This window comes from Cannabis sativa, chromosome 5 (assembly GCF_029168945.1).
Source record: "Cannabis sativa cultivar Pink pepper isolate KNU-18-1 chromosome 5, ASM2916894v1, whole genome shotgun sequence".
Classification (NCBI taxonomy): Eukaryota; Viridiplantae; Streptophyta; class Magnoliopsida; order Rosales; family Cannabaceae; genus Cannabis; species Cannabis sativa.
The window spans coordinates 69,188,176-69,205,374 of NC_083605.1; the positions used below are offsets into that span (position 1 = coordinate 69,188,176).

Sequence of the window (17,199 nt, forward strand, 5' to 3'; positions counted from 1 at the left end):
CGGTCGACCGGTTTAAGGGAGCCTGTAACAACCGGTCGACCAGTTGATCCCCAAGAACCGGTCTTCCAGTTAGGAACCAGTCTGCTGGTCGGACTTTTTTCAGAACCCTACCTTAAACTAAGTTGAAGAATAAGCATACTATGAATGTATATTACTTACTAGTTCATGCATGATTTTATAAATAATGTAATTGATGTAAATAATTAATTTTATATCTAAAAATTTTAAATACATTGAACATTATAATCTTGAAAAATAAAATTAATTAATATAATATGATAGAATTTTAAAACTATTAAATTAATTGAAATCTTAAATTAAATATAAGTAAAGAAAAGAAAAAAAAAATATTACTTCTAAAGTATTGAACTCGTGGCATTTTAATTATTTTAAGAGTGATTATTATAAAATTATTATAAGTTGAATATGTTATAAGTTTTTATAAGTATAATTATTGTTTTAAAAATAAATTTAATTAAAATATTTTTTTATGTAAATTTGAAATAAAAAAATATAATTAAAACTACATTTTAAATAGAAATAAAATAGAAAGATAAAAATATTAAGTTTGGAGTTTGTTAGTTGAACCTACAATAAATAATATTAAAGTTTATTTATAAATAAAACAAATATATTAATTTTGGTGTAGTTTTCAAGAGTTGATTTGAATTATTAGATTAAATCAAGAACTATAAATTACTATCCCTATTAATAGGTAAAATACCAATTCCTATCATAATAATCCCATAGTAAATATATGTAAGTATACAAAATCAATGTTCCCGTTCATAAAATCTATATAACCGTATTTTGACTATTTTCCCCAAAAATCTTCATAGTGTAGGTTTTTCATTTTTTTTTTTTCTTAAAAGAAAATAGAATAAAAATTTTGAGAAAAAAGATATACGAGAGAAGACTATAAAATTGTTCGTAGTTATTTTTAAACCTAAAACAATAAATATTAATCTTTAAAATATTATAGAAATTTAAATAAGAAATATTAATCTTTTTTAAAAGAGAAATATTTAAAATTTAAACCCTCACAATTTTTATTTTTTTTTTGAAAAAGATATCCTATTTAAATTAAAATTAGAATATAACACTCTCTATATATATAGGGATATAATAGCATCGAATAACCATAACGTAATTATGGATCCAATAATTCCTGGTGAGTCTAGGGTTTATGTTAGCGCAAGAGAAATCTACTGTTCCCCAACTCCAAACCCTCGAATTCAAGCTCTTCCTCCCTCACTAATCGTTTACTTCAAAATTTTACGAAAGGTCTTCAAAGGTGGCAGAACCCCCATAATCGATCGAGAATACAATCACCGATATCAATACCCGTTAGACCTCTTAGATTCACAATCACCGCGCGTATTCGTTTGGAATATGATATTTAAGCCCAACATTCCTTTCGTCTTATCAAATATGCACTGGAAAATCGCGAGTTCCGAAGGAAACTATATATCAAAACCGATGAGCATGGAGGGAGTTTTGAACAAAATTGGCAGTGTTCTCACCCGAATGCTTGAATCCGGATTCTGTTCGGGTAATCGGGCGATTGAGATCACGATAGAGAACCATGTACGGCCCCTACCCGTACCCGTTGCCGAACCCGAACCCGAACCCGAACGCGAAAGCCCGGTAATCATAGTGGTGCAGCCCGAGAGTCCGGTTGGGGTGGGCGCGTCGGTGGAGGATTTGGAGAAACTTAAAAGCGACGACGTCGTTTCGTCGAGTGGTGAAAAGATGACGTGTTCGATTTGCTTTTGTGAGGTGTTGAGTGGGACTGAGCTGAGTCGGTTGCCTTGTTCTCACTTATTTCACACTCATTGTATCCTTAAGTGGTTGGAGAAAAGACACACTTGCCCAATATGTCGTTTTGAATTGCCAACTCGGACTTAGTATACTTTCACTTTTATTTTTACATTTTGAGGATTTTTGAAGTTATTATTTAGAGTATTGATAATTGGCATTATTAGAGGTCTCATGCAGTACCCTAGTAACTTTTTTTTAACTATCATGGTGATGTTATTAGTGTTTGACAATGATTGTTCTTCATTTATTATTCTACTTTGTACATCCCACTACCCAAACACTATATTCTTCTTTTATTTATAATTATTACTTGATTTTTTTGTAATTTTTTTAAAATGCTAACATTTAGTACTAATTCATTTTTTTTCTTAATGTACTAATTCAATTAAATTTAAATGTTTGATACTAATATGATTCAATACAAATATCTATCTATATATATACTAGATAATATTTGGTGCAATGAATGTTTAGTTTTATATGAAGTTATATATATTTCGTGCAATGCACAATGCAACAAAGGTTATTCGGTGTGAATTCACAAGAGTAGACTAAAGAATTCCTAGTTTTTTATTTTTTCTAAAAAAAAAGAAATAAATTGAATTTAATATGGTATTGTTGTTGATCAATTCAAGACAAAATACAAAACATTTGAGAATATAAATTTGTCCTTTTATGAATCTTTGATATTTGATCTGTTTTTTCAATGCAAAGGGCGAAGTAAAAAAAGAAAGTATTCTATTTTTCTAAATTAATAGTCTTTTTTGTGCAATTCTAGATATATATATATATATTTTCAAATAAAAAAATTAGGATTGATAACATATGAAATGTATATAAAGCAATAGAACCATCATAGTATTCTTTTTAACTACTCGTAATCGAACATGCTTTCTACATATTTGTCGTTATTTGGGACCCTATTCACCTCATAATGAGATAGTGTGAAGTCAAAAATGACAGAGAGCGGAGGTTGTGGTGAAGTTTTTTCACTAACTCTTGATCAATGGATTGGTGCTCAAGGTGTAGCGGTTATCCCTTCACTTAAACCCTTACTAGTATGTGATAGGGCATAGCTAGCGTTGGACTAAACCTGTAACAAATAAATGAAGATTAATGTCGATGCAACTATTTAAGATGAATATCAGCAGTTTGTTTTATGCTTTTGTGGTTTGAGATTCAATGAGAAAATTGTTAGCAGCTATCGCTTTATTCGCAAGGGGTGGTCTTCTTTCGCGGGAGCGATGTGGATCAAGGAGATTCTTAGTTGGTTGAAAACTCAAAGTAATAGAGTTAAGGTTAAATCAGATAGTCTGGTTTTAGTTTAGTGGTTGAAGATTGTAAATATTTATTGTGTTTTTTAACTAATGTTGATTTACATTTTGTTAAACGGTCTACTAATCAAGCTTCAAATTTTTTTTAGAGACAATCTCGATGTTATGTTGGTCGTATGTTTAGGGAGAGTGTCCCTTCTAATTTTATATTATTATTTTGAGTGATTAGTTCTAGTTTAATGGAGATGAATTTCATAAAAAAAAATATATATATATATATTATTTATCGTTTAAATATTTATAATTTTTATTTTAAGTATGAAAGAATATAAAAAATAAATAAATAAATAGTTAATTTAAAATTGAAATAGCTGGGTTACAGAAAAGAAAATTTAAATTGTTGCCTTTTTTTTTTTTGAAATAAACTTTTTGCTTTTATTTTATGATAAAATAGTTGTTTTTTTTATATATATAGATTGCCTTTTTATTTTTATTTTAAGATAAAATAGTTATTTTTTCTATATAAGATTACGGTAAATATCATATTTAAGATATGTTTTCATATATAGGTCATGGATTCAATCCCTTACTACTTTTTTTTCAGACCGGTCACTCAATATAACTCATTTATTTAGTAAATTTAGACTTTCAGGAACTAACTTATATGTATGTGGAGCAATATATTCACACAGTGAGTAATAATTTATATCTAGAGTAAATATTATATATTCACGTGCTAATATTTTATAGTTAAGTTAGACATCGTCTTATTATATACTATCACTACAATAAAATTTATTAATAGCCGCAATATTATTAGCAATGGGAAAAATTCGCCCCTAATAGTGGTAGCATTAGCGGCGGAACCAGAATTCGCCGCTAATTCTACTTATTATTTTTATTAAAAAAAAAAACTATTAGCGGTAGACTCCGCCGCTAATAATATTAAAAAAATAAAAAAAATAATCATTAGAATTATTAGCGGCAGGGCATTAACAGCGGTCCCGCTGTTAATAATTGTATATATACCCAACCCCGACTTTCGGCACCTATTTCAAAATTTATTTTAAAATTAAATAAAATTATAAAAATAAAAAATAAAATATTAAAAAAATATTATAAATTTTGAAATAATAATATTAGGTGTACCAATATAAATATGCTACATGTACAAGAGTGTACACATAAGTAGTCTATGTTGGCAGTTAACTGTAAAAATAGATGACACTTAAATTTACTAACAGTTTAGTCATTTGGAGGGTTTTATTTTACCACCAAAATTTAAGCTTGGAAGATTAAGTACAAATACAAATTGATTAATAATTGAAAATACTAAAAAAAAAACACCTCTTTCAACTTACTCCTCTCTTTCTTTCTTATTATTTATTAATTTTTTTTTTATGAAAAAATAACTAATTCATCTTAAAGAAAAATGACTATTAAGTTGGGCACAAAAAATATTATATTTAGCTCAATCCCTCACCACTTAAAAAAAAATACAGGATCCGTATCCTATATATATATATATATATATATATATTTTTGAATGGGTGCACTCTTAATAGATATTATCCATGAATGGGTAAAATTAGAAAAAAGAAAAATTATGCTTAATTTTTCTAGGGAAATTTGCGGCAAAAGTCCCCAAAAAGTTCACGTTGATGCTGATTAGTCCCCAAGGTCCAAAAATAGCGGCAAAAGTCCCCAATTCAAATGCCACGTGTCGAAATATTATTGGTGGGTATTATTATTTTAATTCAAAAAAATAAAAATAAAAATAAATAATTTTAAAAAAAAAAATTCCTTTATTTTTCTTTTTTTTTTTCTTTTTCTTTCTTTTTGAAAAACCGTGTTTTTGCAAATGTCAGTTGTATATAAGAAAATATAAAAACTGTACGCGTTTGCAGCAGCAGAAAGTAATTCTGCTACAAAGAACCGAACAAGCGTAATATAAAATATTTGCGTAAAAATAAATAACTTGACACAAGAGATTTATACGTGGTATCAGTGTTCTCCCGAACACTCCTAGTCCACGGGGCCACGCCCAGAGAATGAAATCAATTAATAAAGTATCAAAATTACAAAGACAATTGACTTAAACAAGTTTAGACTCCCTCTAAAGTATTGCCGCAATCCTTTGTAATCCACTTTATGAATCTGACTTCTTGAAACACCTTCAAGTCCGAACTCCCTTCGTCTTTGAAGTGTGAGTGCTTACTTCCTCCCGAAGTAAGGCTTCAACAAGTCTTCTCCCGACCAAGTGCTTACTTCCTCCCGAAGTAAGGCTTTATCAAGTCTTCTCCCGAAGACCAATCTCTTGTTCAATCAAGTAGTTCTTCACAACCTCTAGGATAAAGTAAGAACATAAATAGAACAACTAGAACCTAGATGAACAACTAGGCTCTCACAAAATAAAGAAAGACTCTCTTCTCTCAAAAGATAAATGTAGAAAATGAATAATGGAAGAGGTAATTCGAATGGTTGCTCTCTAGGCTCTACTTATAGACCATAGAAACCAAAGAGGCAACCACAAGTTCGAATTAGCAGCTGTACAAAAACTTTCCAAAAGAAACACGATCTGCTACATCAGATTCGGATGCTGACGCAGCAGATCTGACCAGAAACGGGAAACTTGCTATAATCGGGTCCGATCCTCTATCAATGCTTGATTCCTGCCAAAAACAGATTAGATATTCTGATTGTATCAAGATACAATCGAAATCAATAAGGAAAAGGCAATAAACAAAGTTTCCCTAAAAAAGACAACTTTCCAAAAGAGAATTCCTTCTCTTTTGAGAAGCTGAAAGTGCAACTTTCCAAACAAGGAAAAGGGCAACTACAATCCGAATTTATAAGGTAAGAAATCGAATATGAATGCACAACAATCTTACCATAAATGGAAAAATTATTTTGTCAACTAACTTGCCAAAAAAAGACTTTACAATCTCCCCCTTTGGCACTTTAGATGAACAAAATAATTTTTAACATAAAGTACCTGCAAGTTAAAGTTAGCAAGAGCAAATAACAACTCCCCCTGAGTAACACACTCGAAATTGTAAAACAACAAAACAGCATGCTAACTTTTAATCCAAATAAGTTCACAAGTACCAAACACAACTCCCCCTGGAAAAAGGGTCTAGAGTTGATAAAAACAAATTGAATGCTCAATAAAATGCACATTAATTAAGAAATATTTTGACAACTAAATTGCCAAAAAAGGACCTAACAATCTCCCCCTTTGGCACTTTAGATAATCAAAATATTATTAATTAACAAACACCTACAAAACAAAGTTAGCAAAATAAACATAAAAACTCCCCCTGAGAAGCACAACATTAAACCAAAATAAACAGCTAACTTTGACCAAAGATGAACACAAACACAAACACAAACACAAACCTCAACTCCCCCTAGACAGTTGAGTATACAATTACTCCCCCTTTTTGTTTATCTATAAGGGCCAAAGACAAAAAGAAATGAAAATATAGAAATATGTCCAAAAACAAAAAGAAAGAAAACTTATGCCCCATAAAGCTTGATCAATGAGGACAACTGCTTGGACATCTCTTGCTGAACCTCCTCCATGGCAGCAAGACGATTGGAGCAGCAAGAAGAGCATTTGAGGGGGCTTGTTTAGATTCCACCATTTTCCTTTTTGGGATGCCCTAGGTTCTTTGTTCTCACCATTTTGATCTGAAAGAGACAATGAACAGCAAACAAGCAAGAGAGACAAAGAAATAGAATCGGGTAGGTGGTGAGAGTGAATGACAAAAATTGGTTGAAATAAACATGGGAGAGTTTAGCAAAAAGGAAACCAATTTCAACATATTTGAGAAACCACCAGCCCACGATTACAAAAGGAAATTGCCCACTCCTTGCAACTTCTTTCCCCTTTTTTTAAAAAAAAAACATAAAAGGAAACTAGAATTACCAACAATATTTCCAAAAATAAATCAATCTTTCAAGAATAAAGGCACATTACCATATAAAGATTAATCTTTACTTGGAAAAATATCAAAATAAATCAAAGAAGAATGAATGTTGATACTTACCATTTATGCACAAGATTTCCTTGACCCATGAAGCAAGTCACACGCCTCCCTCTTTTTTTTTATTTTTTTTATTTAAATTAAAACCGAAAATAAAATACAGTGTGTACAATAGATATATGTGATTCGAATCAAGCAGAGAAATCAAATATCATTGACAATTGATAAAATAAAATACATGTTATGCTTTTAAAGAAAATAACTAATCAGTATCTCAGGAACAAATCATACTTAATTGATGTTGAGGAAAAAGATATGCATGTTACTAAAAATTGTGAACCAGGATTTTCAATTTAATTTTAATAGAGGAGACTTACAAATTTGAACACACTTGTCAGACATAAGTGTGTGCAGTGAAAATAGGATCATTGTCCTTGGCAAGATTTTTCATTTTCGCCTTTTTCAATTTGATCCCGCAACTGGATGCTTTCACACCATACTGAAGGTAGCCCTTTTCTATGGTAGTGCATCCTCATCATAGTTGCTAATTACAATGTTCCAGCTTACTCAACAGATGGCTTTCACACCTCAGTATGGGTAGCTCTATTCCAGCAAGGGGCCTGACAAGACTGAAACAAAAATTGCTCAACTCTGTATAAGTACATTATTTAATCCTAGACACAAATAAAGAGTAACATGAACCTTTTAACACAACATCACAAAGTATGATCAGACTGAGATCCTAACTAATTATAATCCAAAAGCATAAACATGATTTGTCAAAATACAATGATAGGAGATTAAGAGCTAGAGATGAATCACATAACACTATTGTACAAAAATTATGAACATGATAAAATTAAACAATGCAAACTCCCAAAGACTTTCTGAGGGAGTCAAAGCGACTTGCATCTAGGGCCTTTGTGAAAATATCAGCTAATTGTTTTTCAGTATCAACATATTCTAATTGCAATGATTTATTTTCAACAAGTTCCTTGATAAAGTGGTGTCTTATATCAATGTGTTTTGTTCTAGAATGTTGAACAGGATTTTTGGAAATATTTATGGCACTAGTGTTATCACAAAAAATAGTCAAAACACCTAATTCAAACCCATAATCAATCAACATTTATTTCAACCACAATAGTTGAGTACAACAACTGCCAGCAGCTATGTACTCAGCTTCCGCAGTGGACAAGGAGATGGAATTATGTTTCTTGCTATGCCAAGATACTAGATTATTCCCAAGAAAGAAACACCCTCCACTTGTGCTCTTTCGATCATCAGCATTGCCTGCCCAATCTGCATCACTAAAACAAGCAAGATTAGAATTAGTATCTTTCGAGTACCAAATTCCATAATCAGGGGTGCTATTAACATATCTAATAATCCTTTTTACAGCTGATACATGAGATTCCATAGGATTACTTTGATATCTAGCACACACTCCCACACTGTAACAAATATCAGGACGACTAGCAGTTAAATACAAAAGACTTCCAATCATGCTACGATAGAGTGTAGTGTCTACCTTTACTCCATTCTCATCTTTTGTTAATTTCAGTGTGGTGCTCATTGGAGTACTTACCTGTTTAGCCGATTCAAGGCCAAATTTCTTGACAAGGTTCTTAGCATACTTACTTTGAGATACAAATGTACCTCCTTCCATTTGTCTCACTTGAAGACCTAGAAAGAAATTAAGCTCACCAACCATGCTCATTTCAAATTCACTTTTCATTTGATCAACAAATACCTGCACTTCATGGTTAGATGTAGAACCAAAAACTATATCATCAACATAAATTTGAGCAATGATAAAATCAGATTTTATATGCTTGATGAAAAGAGTTTTATCCACACTACCTCTGTGATAGTCATGAGAAAGTAAAAATTGAGTCAACCTTTCATACCAAGCTCGAGGAGCTTGTTTCAGACCATACAAAGCTTTTTCAAGCTTGTATACATGGTCTGGAAATTGAGGATCTTCGAATCCTTTTGGTTGCTCAACATAAACTTCCTCATTCAAAATACCATTTAGGAAGGCAGATTTCACATCCATTTGAAACAATTTAATATTCAAAATACAAGCAATACACAAAAGTAAACGAATTGATTCTAATCTTGCAACAGGAGCAAAAGTTTCATCAAAATCAATACCTTCTACCTGTGTGTACCCTTGTGCCACCAAACGAGCCTTGTTTCTCACAATTGTACCGAACTCATCACTTTTATTTTTAAATAACCACTTTGTTCCAATTACATTTATATCTTTTGGTCTTCGAACCAAAATCCATACCTTGTTGCGAACAAATTGGTTGAGTTCCTCTTGCATTGCATTGAGCCATTCCTCAAAGGTCATGGCTTCCTTCACATTTTTCGGTTCATATTGAGAAACAAAACAAAGAAAGCTGATTAAATTAACATACCTTCTGCGAGTTACCATGCTTTCTTCAGGATTTCCAAGAATGAGATCTTTTGGATGATTCAATTTGACTCTGGTGCTTGGTTCTTTCTGAATAGAATCAGTGATGATGTTTGGATGAGTCAAGATAGACGGTTCTGGTTCTCCAGTCTCAGTTGCAGTAGCAGATTCGTCATTTGCAGCATCAGAAATGGGTTCTGCTGCATCAGGATCTGCTTTGCCGCTTTCCGAGGAGCATCCATGAGACTATCTATCTTGGCTTCTGTGGAAAACTCTGAAAAATCTTTAAAATCATCAACAACCACATTAGCTGATTCCAAAACAGTTTGAGTTCTCATGTTATAAACACGATAAGCTCTACTGTTTAAGGAATATCCAATAAACACACCAACATCACTTTTAGCATCAAATTTACCAATATGCTCACGATCTCTATAGACATAACACACACATCCAAAAACATGAAAATGACTTACATTGGGGCGCTTACCTTTCCAGATTTCATAAGATGTTTTTGAGGTACCTGGACGAATAAACACTCTGTTTATTATGTAGCAAGCTGTGTTAATAGCTTCAGCCCATAAGCGCTTTGTCAACTTCTTGCTATTTAACATCACTCTTGCCATTTCCTGCAATGTTCGATTCTTCCTCTCAACAACTCCATTTTGTTGAGGAGTTTTGGGAGCTGAAAATTCATGAGTTATACCTGTAGATTTGCAAAAATCATCATACACAGAATTTTCAAACTCCTTACCATGATCACTTCGAATTCGAACAATTTTCCCAATATTACAACCTTTCTCAACTCTTAATCTCAAACACAGAGTTTTAAAGGCATCAAAAGTGTCAGATTTTTCTCTTAAGAAATCTACCCAAGTAAAACGAGAGAAATCATCAACACACACAAAGATATATCGTTTACCATTCAAACTTTCAACTTGGATTGGACCCATAAGATCCATGTGAAGCAATTCCAATACTTTTGAGGTATTGATATCAGACACAGGCTTGTGAGTGATTTTTAATTGCTTCCCAAGTTGACACGGTTCACACTTACGTTCACTTTCTTTACCAAGCTTGGGAAGTCCTCGAACAATACCTACATTTGACAATTTTTTCAGGTTTTTAAAATTAATATGCCCAAGCTTGGCATGCCACAGATCTGTGGTGTTGTTGATAGCTGAATGACAGGTAAACACAAGGGTTAGAGTGTAACAGTTATCATTGGATCGAAAACCTTGCAAGATACATTCATTGTCATCATTCAGAACATAACAATGATCACTATCAAAAGAAACAGTAAACCCTTGATCACAAATTTGACTGATGCTAAGTAAATTAGCCCTCAGTCCTTCAACTAACATCACATTTTTCAGTCTAGGTAACCCTTCAAAATTTAGAGTTCCCATACCAACAACTTTTCCAGATAGGCCATTACCAAAGGTGACTTCTCCACATTGCATAGGCCGAATGTTAGTCAAAAAATCCTTGTCACCTGTCATATGTCTAGAGCAACCACTGTCAAAATACCACATTTGTGATGCATCAGTTTTATCAGAAAAGCCAGCTAGACACTTCTTTTTCACCCATATTTGTTTCAAACCTTTATGTTTCTTTTGAGATTTTTCCAAATTATCAAAATAATTTGTTTTAAAGAGATTGTTCAATGTGAAACATTTAGGTCTGATATGTCCTTTTCTACCACAAAAATGACAAATGGGAACAAATCTTTTTACCTAAGATCTTACCCTTTTCGAAAATCCTGGAGATTTTGCAGCATCAGAAGCTGTTCTTGCTGCAACAGGCTGTGAAACTGTTACGGCAGAGTTTGTAGCCTCAAGGTGATTCGTTGGAAACTAGATTTTACAAACTTCGTGACTCCAGAACTTTCCATTCCATTAGAACCAAGGCCTGCGAAACCTCTCTGACCTGCATTCTGAGCTTTTTCAAAAATAGAAGATCCAGGGTTAAGCATTTGAACATTTTTCTTAAAATTTTCAAGTTCCTTCTTTAATGGAGAGATTTTTTAATCTTTATCACAAAAACTTGTCTCATATTCTTTTATTTTCAAATCACACATTTCAATCTGATGAGATAATTTTTTATTCAATTTATTCAACTCTCTATTTTCAGAAGCAACCTGAATCCATTTTTCATACATGACTTTGTATGATTCAGCAAGAGATTCTCAGACTCATCTGAATCTGATTCCTCTTGTTTGGTGGTATTATTCAGACATACCAATCTAGCTTTCACCTGTGAATCACACAACACATTAGTCATAACAGAGGTTAGGGCAACATTTTCAGCAATATCTTCATCACTTTCGGTTTCATCATCACTCCAAGTGACATTGAAACTTTTCTTATTCTTTTTCAAAGTGTTTGCACACTCAGCTTGAATATGCCCAAAACCTTCACATTCCCTGCACTGAATTCCCTTTTTGTTAGAGACAGATGGTTTAATGAAAGTATTACCTTTTGAACCTTTCGAAATATTCTTTTTATTTCCCATCTTTTTCATATACATCTGAAAATTCTTAGTTAATAAAGCAATCTCATCATCACATTCACTATCAGAATTTTCATTATCAGCAACTTTCAAAGCAATACTTTTACCTTTATCAGCAATGGATTTGGTGTCCTTTTGTTTAATCTCTTGATTTAATTCAAAAGTACGTAAGGAACCCATCAATTCTTCTACTTTCATAGTGCTAAAATCTTTAGCTTCCTCCATTGCCAAAAGTTTAGTATCAAACCTTTCTGGAAGAACTCTAACAATTTTTCTCACAAGAACAGAATCATCAAGCTTTTCTCCAAGAGCAAAATATTCATTAGCAATGTCAAATAATTTTTCATAAAATTCAGTTAAAGTTTCATTATCAGACATTCTAAGCTCATCAAATTTAGTTTGAAGCATGATAAATCTAGATCTTTTCACATCAGAAGTTCCTTCAAACTGAGTTTGAAGAATCTCCCAAGCTTCCTTAGCAGAAACACAAGATGATATAAGTTTAATGTAACCCTCACCTACACCATTAAAGATAGCATGCAAGGCTTTGCTATTGTAGGCAGATAGTTTATCATCTTCAATAGACCATTCCAGTTCAGATTTTATAGTAGTATTACCTGAAGAATCTGTCTCAATTGGAAGAGACCAACCTGATAGAACCATTCTCCAAGCCTTCTCATCTTGAGATTTGATGAAGGCCCTCATTTTAACTTTCCAATAAGGATAGTTAGAGTCATTAAGCAACGGTGGTCTAGAAATAGAACTTCCTTCTGTAAAAAATGACATTCTAACAAAAACGTTATAGGACCACACTAAGAGTTTAGTGACCCGCTCTGATACCAATTGAAAAACCGTGTTTTTGCAAATGTCAGTTGTATATAAGAAAATATAAAAACTGTACGCGTTTGCAGCAGCAGAAAGTAATTCTGCTACAGCAAAACTGAACAGGCAGAATATAAAATATTTGCAGAAAAATAAATAACTTGACACAAGAGATTTATACGTGGTATCAGTGTTCTCCCGAACACTCCTAGTCCACGGGGCCACGCCCAGAGAATGAAATCAATTAATAAAGTATCAAAATTACAAAGACAATTGACTTAAACAAGTTTAGACTCCTTCTAAAGTATTGCCGCAATCCTTTGTAATCCACTTTATGAATCTGACTTCTTGAAACACCTTCAAGCCCGAACTCCCTTCGTCTTTGAAGTGTGAGTGCTTACTTCCTCCCGAAGTAAGGCTTCAACAAGTCTTCTCCCGAAGACCAAGTGCTTACTTCCTCCCGAAGTAAGGCTTCAACAAGTCTTCTCCCGAAGACCAATCTCTTGTTCAGTCAAGTAGTTCTTCACAACCTCTAGGATAAAGTAAGAACAGAAATAGAACAACTAGAACCTAGATGAACAACTAGGCTCTCACAAAACAAAGAAAGACTCTCTTCTCTCAAAAGATAAATGTAGAAAATGAATAATGGAAGAGGTAATTCGAATGGTTGCTCTCTAGGCTCTATTTATAGACCATAGAAACCAAAGAGGCAACCACAAGTTCGAATTAGCAGCTGTACAAAACCTTTCCAAAAGAAACACGATCTGCTACATCAGATTCGGATGCTGACGCAGCAGATCTGACCAGAAACGGGAAACTTGCTATAATCGGTTCTGATCCTCTATCAATGCTTGATTCCTGCCAAAAACAGATTAGATATTCTGATTGTATCAAGATACAATCGAAATCAATAAGGAAAAGGCAATAAACAAAGTTTCCCTAAAAAAGACAACTTTCCAAAAGAGAATTCCTTCTCTTTTGAGAAGATTTCAACAAAGGAAAGTTCAGCTGAAAGTGCAACTTTCCAAACAAGGAAAAGGGCAACTACAATCCGAATTTATAAGGTAAGAAATAGAATATGAATGCACAACAATCTTACCATAAATGGAAAAATTATTTTGTCAACTAACTTGCCAAAAAAAGACTTTACACTTTTCTTCTTCTTCTTCTTCGTATTCTTCTTCTTCTTCTCTTCTCACTGCCAGCACCACCAACCACCAACCCCCAACTCTCAACCCCAAACCACCACCACCACCCCCACCACCACTCTTTAGAATCTTCCCAGAAGGACATATATTCCCAGTTGGAAGAACATTCAAAGACGGAGGAGGAGAGTTCACCGACGACCCACCACCATAACTACTACCTGAGTAAATCAACGGAGGTGTACTACTTCCCGAATCAGATCTCATCGTCTTGAAATTCTTTCCAGGTCGAAGACTTTCAACAGCAGTTGGACTACTCTCGCTCGATCCAGAAAGCTCACCGGAATCGGATCTTCTCCCACCAACTTGATTATTATTATTATGATTATTCTAACTACCATTTCTTCCAGAAACCGATCCAGATGAACTCGAAATATTGTAAGCATCCACTTTAACTACAATATTAAGGATCCAATATTATTATTATTATGATTATTCTAGAGATGGTGAAATATGCTGATTCTTTGTGTGAATTTGGTGTTACAGATCTAACAATTTATGGGTTTTAATTTGGGGGTTTTGATTGAGGGTTTGTTGATGGAAAATAGAATGGAACCTTAGATGTTACTGAAGGGGGTGGCTGGGAATGGGTGTTGGTCAGTTGAACGGGAGTGAGGGTGTGGTCGGAGATGAAGAAGACGAAGATGGTGAGAGAAGATTGGAGATGAGATTTTTTAGTTTTGTTTTTTTAATTTAAATTATTTTTTGGGGTTTTGGGATTTTTTATTAATGCATTGGAAATTTATTAATGCATAGGAAATTATTTGGGAGTGGTGGTGGTGGTGGTGGTGGTGGTTTGGGGTTGAGAGTTGGGGGTTGGTGGTTGGTGGTGCTGGCAGTGAGAAGAGAAGAAGAAGAAGAAGAATACGAAGAAGATGAAGAAGAAAAGAAAGAAAAAGAAAAAAAAAAGGAATTTTTTTTTAAAAATTATTTTTTTTTTATTTTTATTTTTTTAAATTAAAATAATAATACCCACCAATAATATTTCGACACGTGGCATTTGAATCGGGTTTAACAGATCTATTAACTTGGAGACCAACGGACAAATAAAAAGTGTGACCTTGAGGACTATTGCCGCTATTTTTGAACCTTGAGGACTAATCAGCATCAACGTGAACTTTTTGGGGACTTTTGCCGCAAATTTCCCATTTTTCTATCTAATTATAAAAATCTCTCACTTTTATATCATATGGGCTGAGATTGTTCCATCGGTTGAAAAAAAATTAGCAAAAAAAAATATAAGTAAAAGTTGAGTTTCACTTAAATATTTTTATATGAACATATTTTTGATAGGGTATAAAAAGAGATATTTTTTGATATTTTTTTTAAATTAAGTAGTTAAACTAAGCATAAAAATTTAAATTTCTCTTTTATTATTCGTTATTAGATCAAAATTTAATGATTTAATATATTTAAAATTAATATTTATAGTTTAATTTATTTAGTAACCATTAATGGGTAATCCTAAACCCTAAAAAATGATATATTTCTTTTGGAAAGGGATATGTTCATAAAATCTATATAACTGTATTTTCCCCAAAAATCTTCATAGTGTAGGTTTTTCTTATTTTTTTTCTTAAAAAAAATAGAATAAAAAAAATGAGAAAAAAGATATAGGAGAGAAGACTATAAAATTGTACGTAGTTAATTTTAAACCTAAAACAATAAATATTTTGTATTATAGAAATTTAAATAAGAAATATTAATTTTTTTTAGAAGAGAAATATTTAAAATTTAAACCCTCACAATTTATATTTTTTTTAAAAAGATAACCTATTTAAATTAAAATTAAAATATAACACTATGTCTATATACAGTAGAACCTCTATTTAAGAATACTCTATTCAAGAATAACTTCTAATTTGTTATAAAAAAATCAAGTCTCAATTTGGGCCAATTATAAATAAGAATAACCTCTAAATTGTAATTAGTTATACATTTTTTAAGTTCCGTATTACCAAAGTATACCTCTATATAAGAATAATTACGTCTTAATAAAATATATACATGTATTTTGTAAATTTATTTATGTAAAATTAATAATTTTATTTTAAATTATAATACGTGTATGAATATTATATTTACTCTAAAATATTTCTATTATGATATAGTATTAATGATTATTTATTGTTATTATTGTTATGTTGATATTTTTTGGTTTTTAATTTTTTTTCTAGTGTAACTCTATTTAGTTATAACCTCGAATAACCATAACGTAATTATGGATCCAATAACTCCTGGTGAGTCTAGGGCTTATATTAGCACAAGAGAAATCTTCTGTTCCCCAACTCCAAACCCTCGAAATCAAGCTCTTCCTCCCTCACTAATCCTCTACTTCAACGTTATACGAAAGGTCTTCGAAGGTGGCAGAACCCCCATAATCGATCTAGAATACAATCACCGATATCAATACCCGTTACACCTCTTAAATTCACAATCACTGCGCCCATTCGTTTCGATTAAGATATTTATGCGCAACCTTCGTTACCTTTCAATGGATATGTACTGGAAAATCGCGAGTTCCGAAGGAAACTATACATCAATACCGATGAGCGTGGAGGAAGTTTTGAACAAATTTTGCAGTGTTCTGACCCGAGTGATTGAATCCGGGTCCGATTCGGGTGATCGGGCTATTGAGATCAACATAGAGAACCATGAACATGCCCGACCCCTAACCCTACATCACTGGTTCATACCGGTGCAGCCCGAGAGTCCGGTTGGGGTGGGCGCGTCGTTGGAGGGTTTGGAGAAAGTTAAAAGCGACGACGTCGTTTCGTCGAGTGGTGAAAAGATGACGTGTCCGATTTGCTTTTGTAATGTGTTGAGTGGGACTGAGCTGAGTCGGTTGCCTTGTTCTCACTTATTTCACACTCATTGTATCCTTAAGTGGTTGGAGAAAAGACACACTTGCCCAATGTGTCGTTTTGAATTACCAACTCGGACTTAGTATACTTTCACTTTTATTTTTACATTTTGAGGATTTTTTAAGTTGTTATTTAGAGTATTGATAATTGGCATTATTAGAGGTGTCATGCAGTACCCTAGTAACTTCTTTTAAACTATCATGGTGATGTTATTAGTGTTTGAGTTCTTCATTTATTATTCTACTTTGTACATCCCCACTAGCCAAACACTATATTCTTCTTTTATTTATA

The 17,199-nt window shown here is 32.7% G+C and overlaps 2 protein-coding genes across 2 annotated transcripts; both read left to right on the forward strand.

The window, feature by feature from the left end:
• Positions 1-1,107: 1,107 nt before the first annotated feature.
• On the forward strand, positions 1,108-2,117 carry LOC133037996 (uncharacterized). Its single transcript, XM_061115889.1, has one exon. It carries the CDS (start codon positions 1,153-1,155, stop codon positions 1,906-1,908), a length of 756 nt encoding a protein of 251 aa, XP_060971872.1. The 5' UTR covers positions 1,108-1,152; the 3' UTR covers positions 1,909-2,117.
• Positions 2,118-16,265: 14,148 nt separating this feature from the next.
• LOC115718017 (probable E3 ubiquitin-protein ligase RHC2A) lies at positions 16,266-16,991 on the forward strand. The gene has a single exon (XM_030646985.1). The coding sequence runs from the start codon at positions 16,266-16,268 to the stop codon at positions 16,989-16,991; it is 726 nt and encodes a 241-aa protein (XP_030502845.1).
• Positions 16,992-17,199: the final 208 nt, after the last annotated feature.